This window comes from Marmota marmota, unplaced genomic scaffold (assembly GCF_001458135.2).
Source record: "Marmota marmota marmota unplaced genomic scaffold, marMar, whole genome shotgun sequence".
NCBI lineage: Eukaryota > Metazoa > Chordata > Mammalia > Rodentia > Sciuridae > Marmota > Marmota marmota.
In genome coordinates this window covers 4,949,060-4,974,869 of record NW_025999961.1, presented here as the reverse complement: position 1 = coordinate 4,974,869, position 25,810 = coordinate 4,949,060, and the positions used below count along the sequence as shown (strand labels likewise).

Below are 25,810 nucleotides of genomic sequence, written 5' to 3'. Positions count from 1 at the left end.
CACACTGGTGACCAAGCTTCCAGCACATGAACCTTTGGGGATGCAGCAACTCCAAACCGTACTAGTGATGCCTCTTCATGTGAGTCCAGTAAGGATTAATGTGATAGTAGGTGGAAAGCACCAGCACATGCAGGGCTGTGCTGTGTTCCCTCATATGGCAGAACCAGGGCCCACTGGCTCTGCTCACTTCCTACACGAACCCTAATTCTGAAGCAACCCAGAAGCAGAAGAAAACTGCGGCACTGAAGGCTTAAGACAACCTGCTTGGAACTGGCTGGAATAACGTGGTCATTCTAAGGCCCAGTGATGGTGAACCATTCTGAGGGCTGAGACCTGGGCTTACCCTTGACCCTATTGTGGCAATAAATGAAAAAAAAAATGTGCCTCAAACTTGGAAAGAGTAAAATTACAACTGCTTGATTTTTAAAATGTCATTGTAGAGCACTGATTCTTTTTTATTTCCTCATTTTTAATTGGTACATTATAGTTGTACATATTGATGGGGATTCTTAAACTTTAAGGTGCCCACAAATCACAGAGTCATCTTGTTAAAATCCAGGTTCTGATTTTGAAGGTTAAGGTGGGGCCTGGGGCCCTGCATTACTCCGAAATTATTCCAAAAGTATTGCAAAGGAGTTACAGTTTTATTAATGTGTAGAGATTAGGCAGGTTCTTATCTTCTTATTTAACGTGGTGGGTTTTTTTCTTTCTGGTTTTGTTTTGCTAAACACAAACACATACGCATGCTCATGCGAGAGCGTTTCTGCAAGAACTTGGGGAAACTGTTTTTATATTTTCCCTATTAGTTCCCTCATTAATTAGTTACGAAAAATCTTTTAACACATGCAACTCTCTTCTCATAGGGAGGAGCAAGCAAAACTGTTTATCCCAAAGCTACTGTGCAATGTAGCTTCAAGTTACAACAGGACCATGATGGGCAAATCCCTCAGGTAGCCTGGCCCTGCTCTTCAGTGGGTCTGGCTGTAGTTGGAGGGAGAAGTGGGCAAGGAGTCCAAGAGCACAAGGGACTGGTGCTGCACCTCCTGATCAGACCCCAGGGAGCCAATAAAACCTCCAGGCTGTGCTCTGAGTCTGGACATAGGACTTAACTGTATGCCTGACTCTGTTCTAAGTGCCTGCCACATGTCACCCAGTCAATCCTTTGAGAGAGGTATGACAAGGTATTCTCAGCAGTTACAGTCTATGAAGCTGTCACCAAAAATGTGTTAAGGATCACTGAATCCCTGGTCTTAGAGAGAATGCAGGATGAACTCCTGTGAGCCTTCAGTCACAAAGTTTTAGGCAACGGATGAACATAGAACCTTGTTTTATGTGTTTCTGTTCAAGGATCCCTTCCTTACTGGGCACTATTTATTCATGAACACTGAACACATGACCTATTGTGCTGTAACTCATGCCTGAACAAAGCTCCCCTAACACATGCTATTTTCTCCATAAGGCACATCACAGCCTTCCTGTGCTTAGGAACACACACAGCTCCTCAGTACTGAACTCGGGGCCATTTTAAACAATGAGACCACCAATATAACACACAAAAATGTAAAGATCGTGGCATTAAATATTCCGTGAATGAATACTTGTTTCATCAGTGCAAGAACTGACAGGACAAGGCAGAGCACCACCTTATTGGAACTCAGCCGGGAACGTGCATGTTAGGTGATTCAAGTGTTTCCCCACCCTGCACATGTCCCCAAAAGACTGCAGATGAGCTGCAAGTACTGATTTTGGCATTACAAATACATTTTAGGAATGGGAGAACTTGTAAATGTGGAATCCGCCAATAATGAAGACCAACTGTAGTTTTATGTCTAAATTAAGAGTCAAGGAAACCCAAGCACAGTAAGTTTGGGACTCACAAGGTTCACCTCTCACTGGCATGTCATGGGGAGATAACATAGGAAAGTTGAGAATTACTAGTCCTGGAGGAGCTTTGCAGATGCAAATGAAGGATGACTCAGTAGTGACAGTTCAAGCTGGCCGCTGAGATATGGGGGCACACTTTGTTTAGATGATACTAAACAAAGGTCCCCCCCTCCCAAACCTCTGCACTTTAAGCCCCTAAAGTTTAGATACAGCCCTTGGGGAGGTTGAGGGAGAACATTCCAGACTAAGACCAAGTTTCAGCCTCCTGTGTCAGAAGGCTCAACAGAGAAGCAAACAAATCAAGTTTGGGATTTGGGATTCACACCCATTGTAGACATAAAAATGTATCCAGCCGGGTGGCATGCGCCTGTAATCCCAGTGGCTCGGAAGCTGAGGCAGGAGGATTGTGAGTTCAAAGCCAGCCTCAGCAAAAGTGAGGCACTAAGCAACTCAGTGAGACCCTGTCTCTAAATAAAAGTACAAAATAGGGACGAGGATGTGGTTGAGTGCCCCTGAGTGCAATCCCCAGTACTTCCCCCCCACCAAAAAAAAAAGAATTTATTCATCTGGTCTTTTATTGAGCATTAGTTATGCTACAGGCTAAAAAACTGGCAGTAAACCAATACCAAAATCATCACATTCTCACTTAAACAGATAAATGCAGAGAGCATTGAAAGTGGTGGGTTTGCCAATAACATATGCCCCCCAAATTGCAATTGGTGCTCCTGCTGAAATTTTCTAATTTGTACTAATGTGCCTAATGTAATAATGGTTCACACAAAAGCACTTGCCTTAATTATCCCACTATTTTTCCAAAAACAAGTTTTCCTATTTGAGCATATTAAGATAATATGGTTTTTGAAGATAAGGTTTTTGAAGATTACCATTCTGACATGATGTATAATCTGACTCTTGTTTCTTCACTTGCTTAAGGGTTTGAAATGAGTACAAGGTCAAGCCATTAATTGACCTCATTCTGGAGTCATGTATGGCTACCCGGAGTTGCATTTAATCCTCAGGACAGATAGTTTTAGTTCTGAGTTGAAACAGTTCATTGCAACCATGAGGTAAATGAAGTACTTTACAAAATGCTTTCACTCCTCCTAGTGGTGACAATGGAGCATGGAACCCAAATCACCAGCTGAATAAGAAAGCTCCCTGGAGTCCCTGCCAATTCCCTCCTGTCTCTTGCTCCAGCAGCTGCTGTGGTGACAACACTAAGCCAAGTTTGACCAGCTTTGCACAGGTGTATATGGACAGTGCCTTGCCTATGGGAACCCACACGTAGGTGGGGTTCAGAATGCACAAGACCTGGGACCACCCTTGGTCAACAGGGGGCGATGGATAAACCTTCCCTCCCTGGACCCCCAGGTGGAGATTCCTGAGATGAGCTTAATTAGGCTCCTCAGGGGTTCTGCTGAGATGGAGGGCATTCATCTAGAGTAGAAGTCGACTGTGTAATGCCTGATCGGTCAGTTCCACGCCACTAGTTTCTTCCTCTTTCTCCCTGGAATTGCTTCCCAAATATACCACATGCAAACTTTATCTGGGGCTCAACTTTTAGAGGAATCCAGACTAAAACAAGCTGTATCTTTTATTTGACTGGATGGTTGGTAGATTGTTTTCTGCTCCTCGTTTACCACTATGCAGCTATGTGATCTTGGGTTAGCCACTTTACCTCCCTGTAACTCAGCTCAATCATTGGTAACATGAGGATGTCAAAATAGAATATTCATCCCACGAATGCTTACTGAGCACCTTCCATATTCTGGACACTATTCAAAGCACTGGTAATAGAGCAGTAAATAGAAAATGCAATGTTCTTGTCAGTGGGGAGCTTATATGTTTATTGAAGAAGAAGACAATAAACAAATGAATAAATAATGTGATGTCAAGTAATGATGAGTGAATTTGTGAAGAGGGGCAATTTGATCAGAGATTCTAACAAAGCAAGGAGGCTAGCCAATCTGATTGGTATCTGGGGAAAAGTTTTCAAGCAGAGAAAAGAGTAAGGAAAAATTCCTCCCAGGGATATTATGTTAAGAGAAACAAGCCAGGAACAGAAAGATAAATGCCATCTGTTCTTACTCATTTGTGGAAACTAAAAAATTGACCACATAGAAGTAGAGAGTGAAATAGAGGTCGCTAGAAGTTAGACAGGAATTGGTAGGAAAGATAGAAGGAGGTGGGAGAGTGGGTACAAGATTCGGTTAGATAGGAGTTAGTTCTAATCTTCTGTAGCACAGTAGGGTAATCCGCACATTTTATTATGTATTTCATAATAACCAAAGAAGGGAGTTTGAAGGCTTGCAGTACGTAGAAATGATAGTAGTTGAAAAGGTGGACGTGCCAATTACCCTGATTGAATCATTATACATTGCATACAGGCATTGAATTCATTATCATATTGTACCCCATAAATAAATGCAAGTATTAAATGTCAATTAAAAGAAACAAAAATAAATAAGTGAAGCAAAAGGGATGTTCTTCCAGATTCCTTTTTATCTAACCTGCCTTTGCCCATTCTTTGGGAATTCCACTGCCCACATTCAAATGGAAAAGAGATGATAGTTTGGAGACTTTAACTATGTTGCCCTAAGTCTCCCTCCTGACCCAGGAGCTGAAATCCTGTGTTCTTGGTTTCTGCCCTGGCTGCACCCTTTCCAAGCTGCCTGAATGCGGAGATGTGAAAGTTTTCCAAAGGCAGAAAGTTCAAAGGGAACTCATTTGATGAAACAAAACCACTCATCCAACAATTACTCATGAATAAGAAAAAGTTAAAATAGCTTTGAACATGAAAGGCAGCTCCTTTCCACAGTTTAGAAGGTTTGGTCAAAGGGGCTCGTGTCTCAACTTCATCTTTAAGACTCTTGGTCCTTAATTATTTGCTAATAGTGCATTTTTTACATGCTAGTATTTTTGTGCATACTTTGAAGTATTTTTAAAAAACAGAAAAGTTAAAAGAGACTGAGCCTAACAACTTTCCCATTCTTCTTCCAAAGACATACAGAGGGCAAGTTTCTTATTGAGTCCTTCACTATAAATACAATTTTTCAGGGCTTGGGATACAGAAAATCAAGTGACTATAAACATCTGGTATTAAAACCTTTGAGATGGTTCCTTGTCCTGTGCCTGTGGTCACTTTCTAGATTATTAACAATGACCATTGTGTAGAGGTCCACTAAGGACATTGGGTTCACTTTAGCAGAAATAGGCTCAGTTAGAAGCATTTGGTACAAAGGATGAGCAAGGGCTTGTTGGCTCACTTGGGTTCTCATGTGCAGCAGAGAAGGATCTGGGTGCTGAGAAGACATGGGTGGGTCCACCCGACCCACCATGGCTACTGCAAAGCCAGGGATGGAGAGATGTTGGATGTTAGAGTTAAATATTAGAAACTAGAAGCTGCATAAAATAAAACATCTCCCTGGGATCCAGTAGAGAATTTTCTTTAAACACACACATATGCACACTCACAATGTATCAAAAATAAGCTGGGAAATTTATTCTGACAAGGAACCTTTTGCTCTTATTTGAAAAACATTTCGGAATGTTGGGCCAGGGAGACTGTTCTGAAACAAATAAAAAGAATTTCAATTTACTGGGTCATTTGGATTCCTTGGCTGAATGCTATCTTGTCATTGATGAAAATCAAAATGGGCCCCTATATTAAATATTACTTTGTTAGAAAATGCTTGCTTCCAGTGGAATGCTGTAGTTATCTTTTACCAAGTTCACATAAATTCAGGTTTGGTTTGCATGCAAAGGTAGAGCAGAGGGATAATACATTGTTTATTTTCTTCACTCCATGTTTGAATTGCTTTTGTTCAAAGCAAGGACACTACAGTGGGGTCATGTATCACCAGAATTCAACAATTCACATTTTGTAAAGGGGGTGGGGAGGGAACAAGAAAAACAAGAATAACATTTTAAAATAGCATGGGCAATCCTACTAGCTTTTCCATTAATGGAGCTCAGGCCCAGGAATAACATTAAAATGGTGATGATTCTGCAGATATTTTCATGCAGGTTTATATATGTAAAATAAGGCATATTATATTTTATAAGTGATCTGATAGAGATTAATGAATAATGTAGACTGCCATTATCATTTAGGGACTTTAGAATCTAAGCCTTAAATGAAGTGAGATTCTACTATATTGTTCTACAGGAGGAAGATGTTTGAAGTTATTTTTCTGGTAGGGGAACCAAATGGCTTGAAGCTATCTGTACACCCTCTGTGGCTGCCCTTATGACCAAAGCATGCATAGGAGACTGTTGGCTGAGGTCCAGAGTTCAGTGCTGATCTTGAGACAAAGCAAAGCAAATAAGTAAGCACATTCACCTGATAGATGCAATTTGCCATGCAGTTTATTTAACTTGATGTAAAATGCACAGAATTCAAGCAGGGTCTCCTTTTATACAGTTAACATTTTCTAAGTGTTTGTTATCAGCAACACAAAAGAACTAGAAGCCAAGGGAATTTGAAAGAATTTACAAAACTTGTAGAAGGGAGAGATAAATACACAATTATAACATGGTAAGAGTGTAATTTAACACATGATCAGGTAAAACTAGGAACAAGTGTATGACTTTAAATTTTACTTTGATAAGTTTTAAATAAATAAACTTTATTTACAAATGTTGGAGACTTTGAAAGTTCTGGCTGTCATTTGCTTAAAGTAGTCTTGCTCTTTAATCATTCTTATTACCTTAATATTCAAATGGGTTTGTATTTTATGTGATAGCTACCAGCTTCTGCCTATTTAGTAATAATCACCACTTCCTTCTTCCTAACAGAATCCCAATTTGGTTCAGGGAAGCATATCTCCATACCCTTACAGGAAAAAAAAAATTTACTTTCCATGTTCCCAGGCACAGGATATTTATATGACCTAATTCTGCCCAATGAAAATCAAGTAGAAGTCTATGGAGGTTAGAAAACTATTGTTTTCCTCATTTGAAGAGACAGCATAGGCTCTTTCCCCCTCCTTCTTTCCTGATCCTCTTCCACCTTCCTCCTCTCTTGAAACAACAGGATGAATGAAACCATGGCAACCATCATGATCCGAAAGGCAACATATTGATGAAGCAACCAAAGAAATATTAAATTGCTGGCTCTGACATCTAGTCACTGACCAAAAGCCAGTAGATATCTGCTTTCAGACTTCTTGTTACATGAGAAAAATAAATACACATTAGTGGACTCTTACGACTTACAACCAGGCCCGTTCCTAACCAACCCATTCCTCGAGCATGTGCCACATCATGATGGGGAAGGAGTTAAAAATGTGGGTGAGGTCTTAGGGAAGCCAGTCTAGTTTTTCCATGTGGCCCTACCAGCCCTCTGAGTGGATCATTAATATGCACATAATGCTGATTGTCTTTCCTTCATATATGCCTTACCCTCTAACTCAGTGACACATACATTTTTCTCTGCATAGTCGGTCTCTTCTCTCAAAAAATTTATGGTGTAATGAGGGTGATTACAAACATGCACAAAATGCTAAAATAGAAAGTAGAAAATGACAAAAGAAAGAGATAGCCCTTTGGCTCTCTATTCACCTCACTGATTGTTTTTTTTGCTAAGATGAAGCTTTTTAGTTGAATCCATCCCATTTATTAATTCTTGATTTTAATTCTTGCACTATAGGAGTCTTATTAAGGAAGTAGGCACCTTATCTGGTATGATGAAGATTTGGGCCTACTTTTTCTTCTATTAGATGCAGGGTCTCTGGTTTAATTCCTAGGTCCTTAATCCACTTTGAGTTGAGTTTTGTGCATAGTGAGAGATAGGGGTTTCATTTCATTTTGTTGCATATGGATTTCCAGTTTTCCTAGCACCATTTGTTTGAAGAGGCTATCTTTTCTCCAGTGTATGTTTTTGGTGCCTTTGTCTAATATAAGATAACTGTAATTTATGGGTTAATCTCTGTGTCCTCTAATCTGTACCATTGGTCTATCAGTCTATTTTGGTGCCAATATAATGCTGTTTTTGTTACTATTGCTCTGTAGTATAGTTTAAGGTCTGGTATAGTGATGCCACCTGCTTCACTCTTCTTGTTAAGGATTGTTTTAGCTATTCTGGGTCTCTTATTTTTCCAGATGAATTTCATGATTGCTTTTTCTATTTCTATGAGGAAAGTCATTGGGATTCTGTTTGGAATTGCATTAAATCTGTATAGTGCTTTTGGTAGTAGGATCATTTTGATAATATTAATTCTGCCTATTCAAGAACAAAGGAGATCTTTCCATTTTCTAAGGTCTTCTTTAATTTCTTTCTTTAGCATTCTGTAGTTTTCATTGTAGAGGTCTTTCACCACTTTTGTTAGGTTGATTCCCAAGTATTATTATTTTTTTGAGGCTATTGTAAATGGAGTAGTTTTCCTCGCTTCCCTTTCAGAGGATTTGTCACTAATGTACAGAAATGCCTTTGATTTTTGAGTGTTGATTTTGTATCCTGCTACTTTGCTGAATTCATTTACTAGTTCTAGAAGTTTTCTGGTGAATTTTTTTGGGTCTTCTAAGTATAGAATCATATAGTTGGCAAAGAGTGCTAATTTAGGTCCTTCTTTTCCTATATGTGTCCCTTTAATTTCTTTCATCTGTCTAATTGCTCTGGCCAATATTTCAAGAACTATGTTAAATAGAAGTAGTAAAAGAGGGCATCCCTGTCTTGTTCCAGTTTTTAGAGGGAATGTCTTCAATTTCTCTCCATTTACAATGATATTAGCTTGGGTCTTAGCATAAGTAGCTTTTACAATGTTGAGATATGTTCCTGTTTTTTACTACTTGTACATCAGGTAGAGCACTAATCTCTAGGGTATATAAAGAACTCAAAAAGCCAAACACCAAAATAAAATAAAATAAAATAAAATAAAATAAAATAAAAATAAAACAACCAAGTCAATAAATGGGCCAAGGCAATATGAAAAGCAGTACGGAGATTCCTTGGAAATCTGGGAATGGAACCACCGTTTTACCCAGCTATAGACTGCTCCTCGGTCTATACCCAAAAGACTTAAAAACAGCATACTACAGGGTCACAGCCACATCAATGTTTATAGCAGCACAATTCACAATAGCTAAACTGTGGAGCCACCACAGAAAGGTCTTAACTGGGCTTCTCCAGAAATCTTCACCATGGCTGATTTTAGGACTGTCAGCAAAAAAGTCTCTTCAAAAAAGTTCAATGTAGATAAACTTCCTATATTCCTGCCACCTAGTTTTACTTGGCCACTGTCCGAGAAGATACCAGCACTCCAGATGCTGAACACCCCCTTACTAGTTTTTCACAAACATATCCACTATAGTATTTTGAAGAAGAGTGCAAACAAGGCCTTTGGCTTGAGCTGGGCTTCACAGAGATGTCTATTTTTTTTTTAAATTTTTTTTTGAAAGAGAGAAAGAGAAAGAATTTTAATATTTATTTTTTAGTTTTCGGCAGACACAACATCTTTGTATGTGGTGCTGAGGATCGAACCCGGGCCGCACGCATGCCAGGCGAGCGCGCTACCGCTTGAGCCACATCCCCAGCCCCAAACTATTCTGATACTTTTTTTTTTTTTTTGTGGTGCTGGGGATTGAACCCAGGGCCTTGTGCTTGGGCGGCAAGCACTCTGCCAGCTGAGCTATATACCTAGACCCCTTGTCTATATTTTTAAGATAAGTTACAATTGGGCTCCACGGTAACAGCTGGCAGGGGGAGGAAAGAGAGAAGACTCTCCCCTTCTTAGGTGTTGTCCTTGAAGGGTTAAGTTGCCCAAAACAATAAATGTAAAAGCTGCTTTTATGTGAATTTTTGCAGACTGTGAACTTCTGAGCCCCTCCCCTTACATGCTGGGTATAAAACTCTAAAACTACCTGAACTCGGGGTTCGGAGGATTGATTGATTATAGTGAAAGCTGTGTCCTCTGAACCTGGCTGCAGCAAATTAAACTGTGGAGCTAACCTAGATGCCCTTCGGTGGATGAATGGATTGAAAAAAATGTGGCATATATACACAATGGAATTTTACTCAGCAATAAAAGAGAACAAAATCATGGCATTTGCAGGTAAATGGATGGCGTTGGAGAAGATAATGCTAAGTGAAGTTAGCCAATCCCAAAAAACAAATGCCAAATGTTTTCTCTGCTATAAGGAGGCTGACTCATAGTGGGATAGGGAGGAGGAACATGGGAGGAATAGATGAATTCTAGATAGGTAGAAGGGTGGGAGGGAAAGGAAGGGGGGGCAGATTAGCAAGGATGGTGGAATGTGATAGATATCATTATCCAAAGTACATGTATGAAGACAAGAATTGGTGTCAACATACTTTATATACATCCAGAGAGTGAAAAATTGGCTGTATACGTGTAATAAGAATTGTAATGCATTCGGCTGTCATTTATTTTAAAAAAAATCAATAAAAAAATGGGTCATAGAACTGAACAGACACTTTTCAGAAGGTGATATACAATCAACAACAAATATATGGTAGTAAAGAGTGAGGGATGCCGTGAACAAAGTAGACCTGACCTAGGAACGTGTAGATAAATTATTCAAAGAACAGAGAATGTGAGCAAGCCAGGAACAGAGGCATTGCTTCAAACCAGCCCTGCTAGCCTCCCTCTTGATCTTGGCATTTCATCCTCCAGACTGTGATAAATAAATTTCTACCACAATGAAAAGTAAAGCTTGTGGGAGCTTTGAGTCTTCTCTAGAATGTTTTTCTTTATCTAGGAGGCAAATAGGGGACCACTGCAGGTGCAAAAAAAGAGTGTCCTGGCCATAGTTGGATTTTAGATATATGAAACCGCATGCTGTCTGTTAGTTCCGTTTTAGTGGGAAGAAGTGAAAGACTGGTAAGTCAGTTTAAGGACAAGTACTAAATTTAGACAAAATGTACTGAGAGCCTGAACTAAGATTATATCAAAATTACATGTATTTGCTTATACCACACCATACACTATTATCAACAGAAAATATCAAAATGAATATATTGTCTTGAGCTCATGAAAATACTGTCATGTGTAGACCTTGGAAGTTCCAAAATAAAGAGGTCTATATTCTAATATTGAGTGAGTAGGGAAAAAGAGCAAAGGCACTCTGGGGCCTTGGCTTAGGCCTGACAGCCATTAGAAGGTTCCACCTTAACTTGTAGTTTGCCAGATACCAAAAGTGCCTCATTTATTCACCCCCAGATAGTACAAGGTGCATCATTAGGGACAGGTGTTTTCATGTAACTCATCCTTATCATAGGGCTAGGGTTCTGGAGTTAAAGTGCCCTCACAGGTTGACATACACCTAAGGCCAACTAACTTTCCTAAACCCCAGCCCACCCTTGCAAGTGGCCAAGAAATCTAGTTCCTTTCTTTGATCCAGCGAGCCAGCCTGATACTCATTTGTTGAAGCCATGCCTCCCTTCTCCAGAAGAGCCTTAATAAAAGCTCTGCCTATTATTCATACTCACATGACTCAATTCCATTTCCATCATCAGTGTGTCAAAGTTTCCAGTGCCCAATATTGATATCAGGGGCAGCAAGGCAGAGGTCATTTAGACAGGGTTTACCATAGTATAAGCTAGGAAATGGTGGCCATATTGCCCAACATTTTTTTACAGCAAGAAACCCTCAGTGCTCCATGTTCTAAAGCCAAAAAAGTCTCCCATGACTTTTTTGCAATTATTCAGCAAATAATGATAAAATAGAAAGGAATTGTGGGATTCAAATTAGGAGAATGAAATTTGAAACCCTGATCTGGAATCTTCTAGCTATCAACCACAGAAATACTATTTAATCGGTTAAATCTCTCTTCTCTATCCCCGAGCAGTAATATATGGGTATATTTAACCACTGACTCTCCAGGAAAAAGGGAAAAAGCCATAGTTCATAGATTTTCCAGTTCTGTATTTCCAATACTCTCATCAATTTCAGGCTGTCAATGTGTGTCAACCAACTCACTCATTCCCTAAAAATTTACCAATTGATTCTCACAAGCCAGCATGAGCCAGTGCTAGCACACCAAAGCTCAGATTTCACATCTGAAAAATGAGAACCATGCCAACTCTACAAGTCAGGACAGGGATAAGTTAAAATGCCTAATCCAGGGTCATTAGCCTATATGAAGGTTTTGATAACTATTTATTCAATATTTACTCAGCACCTTTTATGTAGCACATTTTTCCAGGAATTGAAGATTTGGCAAGAACAAAAAAAGGAAGGGTATGCTCACTTGAACATGGTATTCTATACTGGGAGAGATACACAAAAACAATAAAAAAAATAGATACATGATGGTTGGATGGAAGATAGAGTGATAAGTAGAGAGGTTATAGGTAAATGGATGAATTAATAAATGGAGAACCTCCGTCAGTCTGGTAGAGATAGAGCCTATGGAGAAAAGTCAAACAAGGATAAGGGGAGAGGGAGGAGTGGCTATACTATATTGATATGGTGGCCAAGAAAAACCTCACTGGTGAGCCATTTGATGGAGAGCATGAGTGGAATGAAGGCATGAGCCATGGGGTTATCTGGGGAAAGTTTCCCAGGTAGGAGGAGATTGCATGCCAAGCCCTGAGATAGGCAGGGGCAGGGAGGCATGCTCCAGGGACCGTGAGAGGCCAGTGGAGTGGGGGCACCCGAGTGACAAAACAGGAGGAAAATTCTGTGGGATCAGAATTTAGACAAAGGAACAAAGTTACTGTGTGGCAGGAGCAGAGGTGAGGCAGGAAAAGGATCTCAAAACTGGCCAAGTCTTAGGAGTCTTTACACCTCTGAAGACATGGAGGTCAGGGTCCAGGGAAAGACAGGGCTAGGGTTCTTCTCCCTCACCTTCCCTAAATCAGGGAGGAACTGCTTACTCTGCTGGTGCAACCTCATTCCTTCATGTTTTGGCCACTCAAGTGTTTACACAAATGACAAAGACGAACCCAAAGGCTTCCATGAGTTGGCACTACTCATAGCTCTGGAGATACAGGCCCTACCTGGCCATCGAGGGAGCCAGAAAGCATTGAAACAAAAAATAATCATATTGCCTGGGCTATGAGACAATCAAATAAGTGGGTTGGTAGATTTCCCCTTCCCTAGATATAAAAATGTTCCTGGGCCAGGATCCCTTGGTCACCTAAGGTGTAAAATGTCCCCTGTCCCTGTTCTGGCATAGCACTAATTAGTAATAAGTGACATTGCTCCAAATGAATGGCCTAACAGTGACCAAAGGAGGCTGACAGCAGCCCCGATAATCCAGAGAGCCCCAACTGTACCTGGCATGGACTTTTTTGAACCAGCAGGTTGGAAAAAAATGTCCATGCTTCGTGTAACCAAAAAATCTCAAGGATGAGAGGTTTTCATTTGCTTGGTTTGTTTCTATTTTTTTGTTCTTAAATGTGGTGCATAGTACACCTACCACAAAAATCATCTGGGATCCTTAGTAAATGAACTTCAAATTTCTGGGCTCCACCCAAGAAATATAAATCAGAATAAACGAAGAAGGATCCCAAGAACTTGCATTTTCAACAAACTTCTAAGTAAGGTTGATGCTACATTACTTATGTTTGAGATCCACTGCTTTAAAACAAAAGTGAAGTGCATAAGACTTCTTTTCATTTCCATTCTAAAGGTCTCCATAAAGAGTGCTGAAGAAAGCTCTTATGTAAACTTCCTCTTCAAAAACTCTACAGAAGCAATCAAAAGCTTTGTTTAGGCAAATGCACTGGGAGATAGAGTCCTCGTGATGGAACCATCCCATCAAGGGATCCATTCATTCAAATGATTCCACGTGCAGAGACACTGGCTGGCTTCCACAGAAGTGCCTCCCTGTCTGGAGAGCTGAGGAGAGACTTTCTGGAATATTCCCTACCTGTAAAGAGGGCATGGTAGTGGAGGCCCTTCTCCTTGTCCTGATGGGAGCAGACATCAAATAAGTACGCTTTGATGGGCCCATCAATGAAGTCAGCAGCAAAATCAAAGAGAACCACACCTATCATGGTGACGCTTATGGCCCAAACCAGCTTCCTCCTTGGATTAGCAATCAAAGCTAAAAGAGAAATAAACATCGTTCTCCTCAATCCTGCTTTAGAATGATCCATTTAAAAAATTTGTCTTTTGGTGCTGGGGATTTGAACCCAAGGCCTCATGCATGCCAGGTAAGCGCTTTACCACTGAGCCACATCCCCAGCCCTGATCCATGCTTTTTATTTCACCAAAACTTTCTGTCATCAAATCGTCTTCCTCTGCTTTGTTTTTCCAAATAAAAATAGCTTCATTATCTTTTCAAGTTCTGAAAATTATGCAAGTGAATGTCCCAAAAGACAAATCTATAGACAGAAAGTGAATGAGTGGTTGTCTAGGGCTGGTGTTTAAAAAGATTTGGGAAGTTGCTGTCAATGGGTATTGGGTCTCTTTTGGGAGTAGTGAAAATATTCAGAAGTTACAAAATGGAAAGGATTGCACACCTTTTGAATATACCAAAAATCACGGATTATATGCTTTTAAATGAGTTTTCTGGGGCGTGAGTGAATTATATTTCTTTAAATAAAAAAATACATATACTTACTGTAAACAATTTCAACAAAATAGAAAAAAAAAAACAAAACAGCAACAACTAGAAAATGCTTCAGATCCTAGCCCCAACCATGGTTATCCTCTGGGACATCCTGTTATGTGCTTCCACACATCCAGATCCAGGTGTGCAGCTATACCCAAATGCACTGCTTCTGAAACTCCAGCATGCTTGACATCACTTGAACAAGCCCCAGTTCTCAAGATTCTGATTCAAACTGACCTGGGGTTGGCCTGAGAACTTGGGTCTCCAACAGCCCCTAGAGATGTTGACGCTACAAGTCATAGGGCCATACTTTTGAATAGCACCGATGAATAAGATCATAGGGTGCATATGTGTCCGTCCTCAACCAGCGATTCTCATCTTTTCACTGCAGTTAATGAAGAGCAACCTCATAATTTTTAATAGCTGAATAATATTCATTCTATGCATGTGTTGTCCTTCCTTCACTCAGTCTGCTATGGAACATACACTGTTGTTTTCCTTGCTTGCATTTTTTTTAAGCTAAGGATAGTGTGTAATATAGGTACATATTTACAAAATTTCAGTAAAAATAAGCCTACCCTCCCCTTTCACCTCTAGTCCTTAGCAGTGACTATAGTTACCAGATTTTTTTTGTTATTTTCCCATACATATTGTATATTTATGAGTTGAATTTATGCCTTCTTTTAAGTATATATAAATGTTCCCTGATTATCCTGTTTCTTATTCACCCATCTGCTGTCCTGGGAGTTGATGGTCTAAAAATATATGGCCTTTGTAATGTTTAATGATTCTTTTTTCAATGTCCTACCACCAAGAACTGATTAATTGGTAGCTGATTAATGACTAGAAAAAGCGTTTTAACATCAGATTTGTGGTTGTCCAGAATTTGCAATGCAAAAATGTTCCCTTGAGCTGACAGACTAATGCCCTGTATCCATTAAGAGGCTCTTCATAAGGTAACGAACAAATTAACTCTTATTTGAACATACAGGCAATTCCTTGCCAGTGTTTACAGAGCCATTTGGGCACTGATCAGTTTGACAAAGTATCCTACAAAGCATACTGGGCTCAAAAAATAAAATAAAAACTCTTATTGACAAGTAAGTACAAATATTTAATTTGATAAGTAGATAAAAATTCAGTCCTATTTTTAAATCTTCACAGCAACACAGGACAATACATGCCGAGATTCTGAAAGTAAAGGCTCCTCACGATTTTGGATCATTCAAAGGTAGAAGTTCATTGCAGCCTAGGAGAGACCATCAGTTTTAACCAGTTTATATTAAATGTCAAGAACTTCACATTCTTTTCCTATAGCATTGCACAACAGGACCTTGTGCCGTCCACTTACCTGATACTACCGCATCTCCATTTAGGTACAGCGCCATGCCCACGAGCATCATAATGACCAAGGTGAGGATGTAGGGTCTCCGGCGGCCCCAACGGGACCGGCAGTGGTCACTTGCTGATCCCACCACAGGTTGCAGGAGGAATCCCAGGATGGGGCTGAGGAGCCACACCGTGCTGTACAGACTCTTGGGCAGGCCCACGCTGAGCAGGACCGGGGTCACATAAGCTGCCTCCACTGCGTAGCAAAACTCTCGGCCGAACATGACCATACTGTGCATGATGAGTCTGCCTGTGGGTCTTTTTGGTAGCTTCGCAGATCCCAAGAGGCCATCCTCAGTTAGGGATTGATAGGTGTGGCTGCCAGCCTGCCCACTGTCGCTGCCCATTGCAAAGGGGTGAGATACCTTTCTGCCTGATCCCTGGGTTTGGGCTCCAAACTGTATTTGATATGGAGCCTGGCTGAGCAACAGGCGGAGATGGCTAGGCTGGAGGAGGGGCTCAAATTCTTTCATGCCTCTAAGATCACAAGTTATGACGAGAGGGAAAGGGGGTGTTGGCCCTGAAAAGCATGACGGAGATTAGCTGCTGAGAGCCCTCTGGCTCCTTACAATGCCTGAATGTTTTTCTAACGAGATCTTCCTTTACACTGTTCTTTCTCAATTTCTCTCTCACACACATACCATATTTCTTATGATCACATCCACAGTTTTGAGATAATTAAGTCTTATTATACCAGGGTTAAATCAATATATAAATAAGTCAATCTTTTTATAAACTTATTTTTATAGATACAAATATTCTGTCCTTTCTTGACCAGAAGTTTTCTACACACACAGCTCAGAAGTTAAATAACTAGATTTAAGATAGCATGTGGGGTTCTCATCTTTCCTCGAAGTCATTACCTGCCTCATAGTGCCCTAATATGTCCTATTTGCACGTGATGAATATAATTAGATAGTTCTGTGTTTGTTCTATAGCATTTTGTCAATTAGTTTTTTTTTTTTTTAATTCTCCTTGAGGGCAGAGAACAGGTCTATTCTATAATAGCTCCTTAAGGTATTCCCAGCATCTAGCATGATACCTGGCACCTGGTAGGTCCTCAATAAATATTTGCTAAAGCAATGATTGAACAAATAAAATATGTACACTGTATTTCGGAATGTCAGACAACAGTTTTGTTTGTTACATTTATCCCTCCTGTGCCTTGTGTCGTATAGGACTACATTTTCCAGGTTCACCTGCTCTCTAGCTTCTGTGGAAATTTGGCTAATGGGAGGCCTCCGTGGGAGAAGGGAAGAAGTCACGGTATCCTCGCCATTTCCTTTCTCCATCCTCAGGTGGCTATATTAAATTTACTCTGTTTCAAAGGTTTGGACTGGGTCATACCTTCCTTGCAGGACCCTGAGTTCAAATGAAAAGTCTTGTCTGGAGAAACGTGATTGTATAGGAAGAGCCTTAAAAATGATTCAAGAGCAGGGCTTGGAGTCAGAATCTTCAAGTTTAAATTCTCGTCATGCTTCTTTCTACTTGCATGTCCCTCAACAAATCACTTAATCTGGTGTTTCTCAAACTGTGTGCCAAGTCACCCAAGGATTACAGTGAACTCATAGGTGTACCTTGGGATATTTAAACATTTGAACCTAGTAAACGCAGTGCAACAACATCTGTTGGATGGTACATGAGCTACTAGTGAGGTATTTCATACTTTTAACCCAGATTGCACTATAATCCTTTCAATGGTTTCATATCTTGCAAAGTGAGGTTTGCTACAGTCATTGTGATAAAAAGCAAGTACTATAGGAAAATCAGCATGGGACAGGAGGTGGAGAAGCAGTGTCTGATCTGACTCCAAGGCACTGTAGTGTCCAGAAGGTGCCCATGTTCCATTAGTAAATAATTGTGGTGAACAATGAGGAAAAAAATAAAATGTCACATTTTCTTTGTGAGTATTATTCAAATATCTAATAAGTAGTTAGGATACAAATGTTTAAGTTGCTTAGACCTAATTATTTGAATGGTTAGGTTTTTCTTTTCTAGGGGTACAACAAAAAAGTTACTGACACAATAAGGTGAGCATAAACTAAGGTGGTGTAGGACATTTTGAGCCTCTGTGTTCTCATCTGTAAAATGGGGAAACCTGCCCTACCTTCTCCCTGTGATTGTGGAAGAGCAGTTGAGACGCTGCATGCACTGGACCTCATGGACTGTCTACCCAACCTCCAGTCACCGTTCCCTCCATCCTGATGGAACTGGGAGTGGATCCCAGAGCCCACACAGCCCTCATGCCCATGAACTTTGGGAAGGGAGTCAAAGCAGCTGCAGGAGCTGTCTAGCTTTATCTAAGGATGATCCTACCTTCTCTGTTAAAGACTGGTATAGAAATGGTTTGTGTCATAGTTTGGATATGAAATGTCCCCCAAAGGCTCATGTGAAGGCTTGGTCCCCAATGCAGCAGTGTTCACATGTGGGACTTTTGGGAAGTGACTGGATCATGAGGGCCCTGACTTTATCAGTGGATTAATCCATGAATGTGTGTAAAATTTGACGGTATTATAGGAGGTGGTTGATCTCAAGAAAGTGGGGTCTAGTTAAGAATAGGTCACTGGAGTTGTGTCCATGAAAGGTATGTCTTGTCCCCGACCCCTTTCTCTCTCTGTTTCCTGGATGCCATGGTGGGCAGCTTTGCTCCTGCCATACCTTCTGCCATGATGTTCTGCTATACCACAGGCCCATAATCGATGAAGCCAAGTGACCATGGACTGAAACCTCTCAAACTATGAGCCAAAATGAATCTTTCCTCCTTGAAGCTGATTTTCTCAGGTATTTTGTCACAACAACTAACACAGTTGGTATGTCAGCTTAAGGAGACACGAAACAGGTTTTGCTGAGGGCTCCTGAGAACTTTTCTTCTGAATGTTGCTGTGTGTGGATATAAGATCCAGAACTTGCTACCAGCCTGAGGATAAAATTTACACGTGGAGGATGGAAAGTTGGTACCCTGGAGAATTGTGGGAAAACAGGGCCCGCATGACCACATTCAGATAAGACTAAAACTCTTGGTTGAGAGCCGGAATATTTCCTTCTTGTTTTGCATTATTTGCCATTGAAGGTATCTTAACTCAATATAGGTCCAAGTGCTTTACAGATTACAAGGCAATGTAATTACGACTGAAGCCTGGAATATGCTTCAGTCGTAATTACATTGAGGGAGGATATATAAACACAGTGAGGGAGGATATATAAACACAGTGGAGGGAGGATATATAAACACAGTGATCATAATACAATCAGGATGTATCTCATGGATTGTTTTTATTTATGATCTTACAATTTGTGGCATCTCCTCACTTCCTACACGGTAGGATCAAAAGAGTATCAATAAATGTATATCAAACTGTTTGAGAAAATAATTCCATTTTCATCAGAATTTTCCTTCTTTAATTGCACACCTTTCTCTCCTTTTTAAAGTTCCCTGTTTTCTCTTTTCCTGTGTCATTGCCATCATCTAAATCTACAGTTTATCTAAAGGAAACTAAAAAACTAGGAACTGCCACATTTTCTGCACAGGGTCTTCCATCTTCAGAAGGGAAGTGTGGGTCACCAAGAAGAGCTACTAACTTTGCTTACATTTATTCTTTATTGCTTATATTTATTGCTTACATTTATTCTTTAAGTTCACAACCTACACAGAGCAATTTTTATCCTCAACTTCAAGGAGGAAAGATTTATTTTGGCTCACAGTTTCATTAAAATATTTTGTATAGTTGACTAATCACAGGAATCAATATTCTAAGCTAACCATCTCTTTACTTATAGCTTTTTGTTGACTTGCTTTTATCCTTTTCCTTACCAATCCATTCCACAGATATTTTTTTGAACACTATTATAACAGTAACCCAAGTCAAAAGACTTAGTTCACATCCAATAGGGCAGGCTACTCAAGGTGCAGACTTTGAACCAGAAGCATACACACCTAGAAGCTTGGTAGAAATGTCAACTCATGGGTCTCACCCTTTACCCACTGCATTTGAATCTCTAGTGGGGCCCGGGATCTGTGTTTTAACAGAACCTGCAGGTGATCTTTTTGTATACCAGAGCCACTACTCTATGAGCTTATGGCCTACTGAAGAGTTTGGAAACTGTAGTAAAAGCAATTACTATCCTTAGAAATATGAGCAACATGCGATGAGAACCTAGGAAGGGCACTACAAATAGGTGCTAACAACCACCGAGCACCTAGAATGTGCCAGGCACTACACAGGCATTATCTTCAACACCATGACAATAGGGTGAGATTTGTACACAATACCTGAGCGACTCCACAGTTTATAATCACTGTACAAAACGACCCTATGGGTAAGAATGCAGGAGTTATGCAAAACAAACAAATAAACAAATAAAACAAGCTGTGTTTGAGCCAAGTCTAACTTTGCTAGATCTGTCAACTGCAGCAAAAGCCAATATTGCTGTTCTTGGAAAATGATGTAGTATGTGGGAAGGAATGAAAGCCAGAGAGACCACAGGATATTTGGAAACTTCAGGTAGTCCAATACAAAGTGCTGGGGAACAGGAGGGGTGGGAATGGGCCTAGAGAGCTAGGTAAAAGTCTTTTTTTTTTTTAAAATTTGTTCTATTTAGATATACATGACAGTAGAATGTATTGTGGCATATTATACATACATGGAGTGTAACTTATTCTAATTAGAATCTTATTCTTGCAGTTATACAGGATGTGACATTACCCTGGTCCTGTATTCAAATACAAAGATAGGAAAGTCACATCTGATTAATTCTACTGTCTTTCCTATTCCCCTCCCTCTCCCTTCCATTCATTCCCCTTTGTCTATTCCAATGAACTTCTATTCTTCCGCTCTCCATCCTCCCTTGTTGTGGGTTAGCATCCACATATCAGAGAGAATATTTGGCCTTTGGTTTGGGGGGCACTGGCTTATTTCACTTAGCACGATATTCTCCAGTTCCATCCTTTTACCAGCAAATGCCATAATTTCATTCTTCTTTGTGGCTAAGTAATATTCCACTGTGTATATATACCACATTTTCTTTATCCATTCATCTGTTGAAGGATACCAAGGTTGGTTCCAAAGCTTGGCTATTGTGAATTGAGCTGTTGTAAACATTGATGTGGCTGTGTCACTGTAGTATGCTGATTTTAAATCCTTTGGGTATAGTCTTATTGTAAAGGGTTGATATACTTTGTAAATGAATTTTTATTTTATTCTGTAGGGAAAAGAGCACCACTGACGAATTTTACAAGACTGAAAAGACCTGTTTGGTGTCAAAAGGATTAGCAGTAGGGGAGCATGGTCAAAAAACAGTGGTTCTCGAAATCAGAAGGTTGAAGTGGAACTGACAGCACTTTGCTTATTGAGATGTATTTGTTTAATAAATACTTACTAATTTTCCACTGTAGGCATGGCCACTATTCTTGGAACTGGATGTTTAGGAATTAATTAAATGTCTGTAATCCCTTATAAAGTTTCCATTCCTGTGTGTGATGGCAGAGGGAAGGGATGGGGTTAAATACCATGGCAGTAGTGATATGCAGTGTGAAGAAAAATAAAACAGGGCAAAGGAACAAACAGCATGTGATGATGTGGCTGCACCATAGACAAGGATCAGAAAAGCACTCTCCTAGGGTGACATTAGCACAGAGTCCTAAAGAAAGCGAGAGGTGTCCATCAATTCAAACTCAGAAACTGCAAACGCAAAGGGGCTTTCACTTGAGACCTGAGAAATCAGAGAATCCACAGATCCCGACAGCTCTGACTGCTCCGAAGAAGGTCAGATGGTATAGGCTCTGTGAAGTGGAGGACAGATGAACTTCACACATTCCATTAAAAAGAAGATGGTACAAAGAAGCTGTCCTAGGACTAAGCTGTCCCTTACTAAACTGCTCGAGATTGATACCAAGGACTAACTCATGGTTTCAAGTGCCTTTGTCATTTGTGACAGTTGCAGCTGCAACCTCAATGAAAAACGTTAATGACCTTGGAGGCCTTGGCCCAGTTTTCGGTTCACGTTCCCATGTCATTTTCTCATGTCCAGTTCAAGAGGTCTCTTTCCCAGGCAGCAACCTGATACAGGTGTGTAGGCCCTGGTCACCCCAATGGCTTCCTGATTCCACTGCGACATGCTCTTTAAGGGTTGTTTTCATCATGATTTTCTTCTAGATTTCATGGGCATAAGCCAAGGGACTTCCAGGGCCAGAGGGAGACACGATGGATAAGAAAACAGGAGGTAGTGGGGGAGGAGGAGGAAGAGGCTGGCAAATGTCAAGTGGATGACAGGAAAAGGGTCACGGTGTGGTGATGAGAAGACCCAGCTACAGAGGACCAGCACCAGCAGAGCAGTCGGAAGGCTGAGTTATCTGAAGGAAAGCCCAAGAACATTTATTTGCTAACATTCCAATTTAAAGAACCTGACTGAATGATCTTCTGGTCACATTAAAAGGGTCAGACTTTTCTAAGGACAGTCATTTTGGTAAAGATTTGTTAGAGCTTGGATAAGGAGCTTCCCCCCAAATGCCCGTGTAGATGCAGCAATGTTCAGAGGTGAAGGGATTAGATCATGAGAGCTGGGACATAATCAGTCCACTCAAGTGTGGAAGGACTGACGGGTGATTACTGTTGGTGGGGCGTGGCAGAGGGTCACTGGGGGTGTGCTGGGAAGGGTTCCTCTTCCCATGATCCCTACTCCCTTCCTCCTCTCTGCTTCCTGGCTGCCATGAATGGAGCAGTACTCCTTCACCAGGCTCTCCAGCCATGACATGCTGCCCAGAGCAACAGAGTTGGCAGGTGTGGACTGCAACCATGAGCCAAAATAAACCTTTCCTCCTCTGAGTTGTTCCTGTCAGATACTTTGGCCATAGCCATGCGAAGCTGACCAGTACAATAATAGTAGAGTCAAAGGTATTCAATGTGTCAGAAAATGTTATTTTAATGGTATTTAAAAGGGGTTTTGTTGAAGCTTTTGCAAACTAAAAAGCACAACCCACAATAGGGGAAAAAAGCTTTATTTAATAAAGATGTATTATAGTAATTCATTTAAATATAGATATATAAGCAGTTTAATATCAACAAATACATTTTATCAAGCAAATTGAAAGGCAGAAAAAATCCCACAATATGAATAAGTAAAATATTCCTAAATCAAATATACTGATAACAATTTTCAGACTGCAACTGTTTTCAGACTGTTACTGTGTAATCAATCTTCCATGTTTCTTGATCAGAATAGTTGGATCACGGCATTACTGTCATCCCACATTTCCATGCATACACTGCTATGTATTATTCTCCATTGCAAGTGCTACATTCAAATTCATTTGAACTGTGAATCTAGAAGCTAGAGATGAGCTTTTGATTTTGGTTTGTTACTTTCAATAATTCTATCTGAACGTAGCTGGTCAATCTCCTCCTGGTTGAACCCAAATTCTTTAAGTATATCCTCCGTGTGTTCTCCTACAAAAGGATCTCTTTCGGCAGAAGGGGCGGCTGGGGTGTTTGACAGCAGAGGCGCAGGTCGGGGACTCACGTGCTGTTCCTCGTCAGTCATGAAGGACCCCCGTTCTCTGTTATGGTCATGACAGGCAGCCTCTTCAAGGGTCAGCACTGGGGTCACACATGCATCTATGCCATCAAAGATCTGGCACCACTCTGCCTTGGTCTTCTTTGCAAACACATCTGCAAATCTCTTCTTCATTTCCGGCCAATCGGTCATGCTCATCTGCTTGGGAAGTTCTTCAGACTTTAGTCCAAGTCCTGAGGGAAAAACATGATTTCTTAAATTATTATGCTTAGGGTAGAGAGATTATAATTAATGAAAATAAATTTTGAGCCCACTATACTATCCCAAATAAAATGTTCTCTAGAGTTTCTCAAATGAATCAAGAGAAGAAATTCAAAGTCAGTTTGAAGTTGGAGCCAACAGCTGGAGAGGGTGGGGTGATGGGGTAGGCAACACTGAAAACACGCTTGTCACTGCCTACGGTTTACCACCGACCTTTCATCAAAAGTAGTCTGTCTTTAATAATCTAGTTTCCAGAAATTGATTTCTTCTCGCCAAGTAGGATTTCAAAAAGAAATTTCCTCAGGATGGTATTATCTGTCTTACTGAATTAAAAATAATTCTGTATTTTATATAATGCATCTGAGCCCTATAAAAAATAAAATTTGAGCAATTTTACATATGACTATCTTAGAAACATGACTATCTTATTCAAGAAAGAACCCCAAAGATAAATGATGAAATTGAGGATTACAATTTTTGAGTAATAATTCTTTTATCTTTATATTGGTAAAATAAGTGTCTGATAGGGCTTTGTACGAACAACACAGGACCAGAAAGGTAGCCAAAGACTAGACCAAGATGTTTGGACTTTATTATGGTACGAAAGCATATTCATACAACTGTTCTGATTTCATTGTTAAGTACCCAATAAATTCAATAAATTATATAGAATTTTCACACTTCATTATAAAATTGGCTTTGAGTTAGATGGCATTGCACAACTGTAGGTGAATGTAGTTTAAAGTAGGTGAGGCTAAGATACTCTGCTCAGTAGATTAGGTGTATAAAATACATTCTCAACTTATGATAGTTTCAACTTAACAATGGGTTTATCCAGATGGAACCCCAGCATAAGTTTGAGGAACATCTGTATACTCTAAGGGCCACCTTACTGGGGTTTGGAATAAATGTCAATTTTTCCTCTCACATAAGAGAGTTTTATAATGCTGAAGGCTAATAGTAAAATGATCATGAAAGCTCCTTTTTCTTACGGATAGTATTTTTTGTGATCTGCGTCAGGTAAATCAACAGGTTGATCTCACTTTACCAGCCTTCCCTTCCCTTCCCTCCCATGTTGAAGCTCAGGCTAACTGGAAGCTGCTATGAAGATGTGAAAGTTCCTACAGCAGTAAGAAGACACGAAAACTGCAGCCGCTCCCTAGGGTCTTAAAGAGTCCTAGGACATATGGAGAACGCACATAGTTCTGAAGTTTTATGAATAGCTACCTCTGGGCATATAAGTAAAGTTTTCTCGGTAGCCATTTGTTCTATTCGAATAGCAGGACGGACCTGGAGCCATAGATTCAGGTTATCACTATAATCTACGAAGAAATGCCTGTATAGATGTCTTTCACTTTGCTTCCATTTCATAATCACCACAAGCTCTGTGATTAAAAAGCAAATAAAATGAGGAGGCAGCCAAAAGTAGTATATCACTGCTACTGATGGAAATGTCTTTGTTTTTCATCAGAATGTGATCAGAATCGTAACATTAAATCAAACTGGGACCAATATATTCTCTAACTTATATTATACTTGAGATCTGGTCTATATACTGGAAAACACTAGAAGCTAAAAGATGCCGGATTCTACTCTTAATTCTGACAGCCCAGCTCTTCCATTTTCATCCTTTCTGGGCAACAATTTCCCTCCCATCCTGACCATGATCAAGCCTCCAGGATTAACCATCACTGGCCAGGGCGGGCTGAATGCTCTGCTCTTGACATTCCAAAAGGAACTAGGAATCCAGTTACAGCTAGTTTGTTTTATTTTGCTTGCACTGCCTGGGACTGAATCCACACATGCTAGGTAAGCACTCTATCACTGAGCCTCATTCCCAGCCCTCACTAGTTTTTATAGTATAGTCAATATTAAGTTTCTGGTATTTTAAGTCAAACAGACTCACAGGGACTAGACTTACATAAAATATTTATTATCTTAAGCACATATCATAAACTTTACTGCTATATAACACTATATTAAGCAGTCAAAATCCATGTTTTCAGTATGGTAATATATATATATATATGTATGTATGTATATATATATATATATATATATATATAGCCACTGTAAACATTATGTCATAATAAAAAACTGGAAAATATAAATGAACATTAACAGAGAATTTTAATATAGGCAATATTTTAATATATGACCATGGAGTATAAAATGACTGCTTTTTATGTAGCATGGTCTGCCTCTCTCTCTCTCTCTCTCTCTCTCTCTCTAGATATATATATAT

General features: G+C 40.1%; 2 protein-coding genes across 4 annotated transcripts in view; both read right to left on the bottom strand.

The window, feature by feature from the left end:
- The window catches only part of Slc45a2 (solute carrier family 45 member 2), a 40,989-nt gene extending 24,747 nt beyond the window's left edge, over positions 1 to 16,242 (bottom strand). Inside the window, exons 1-2 of one of the 2 annotated variants that reach the window (XM_015496423.2) lie at positions 15,758 to 16,242; positions 13,720 to 13,896 (exon numbers count right to left, since the gene is read on the bottom strand). In XM_015496423.2, coding sequence (XP_015351909.1) covers positions 13,720 to 13,896; positions 15,758 to 16,142 — 562 coding nt within the window. In that variant the 5' untranslated portion in view covers positions 16,143 to 16,242. The remainder of the gene's footprint in view (positions 1 to 13,719; positions 13,897 to 15,757) is intronic. The other variant, XM_048802923.1, reaches the window with a different exon arrangement.
- Positions 16,243 to 22,773: 6,531 nt separating this feature from the next.
- The window catches only part of Amacr (alpha-methylacyl-CoA racemase), a 17,827-nt gene continuing 14,790 nt past the window's right edge, over positions 22,774 to 25,810 (bottom strand). Inside the window, exon 5 of one of the 2 annotated variants that reach the window (XM_015496378.2) lies at positions 22,774 to 23,537. In XM_015496378.2, the coding sequence (XP_015351864.1) occupies positions 23,122 to 23,537 (416 nt within the window). In that variant the 3' untranslated portion in view covers positions 22,774 to 23,121. The remainder of the gene's footprint in view (positions 23,538 to 25,810) is intronic. The other variant, XM_015496379.2, reaches the window with a different exon arrangement.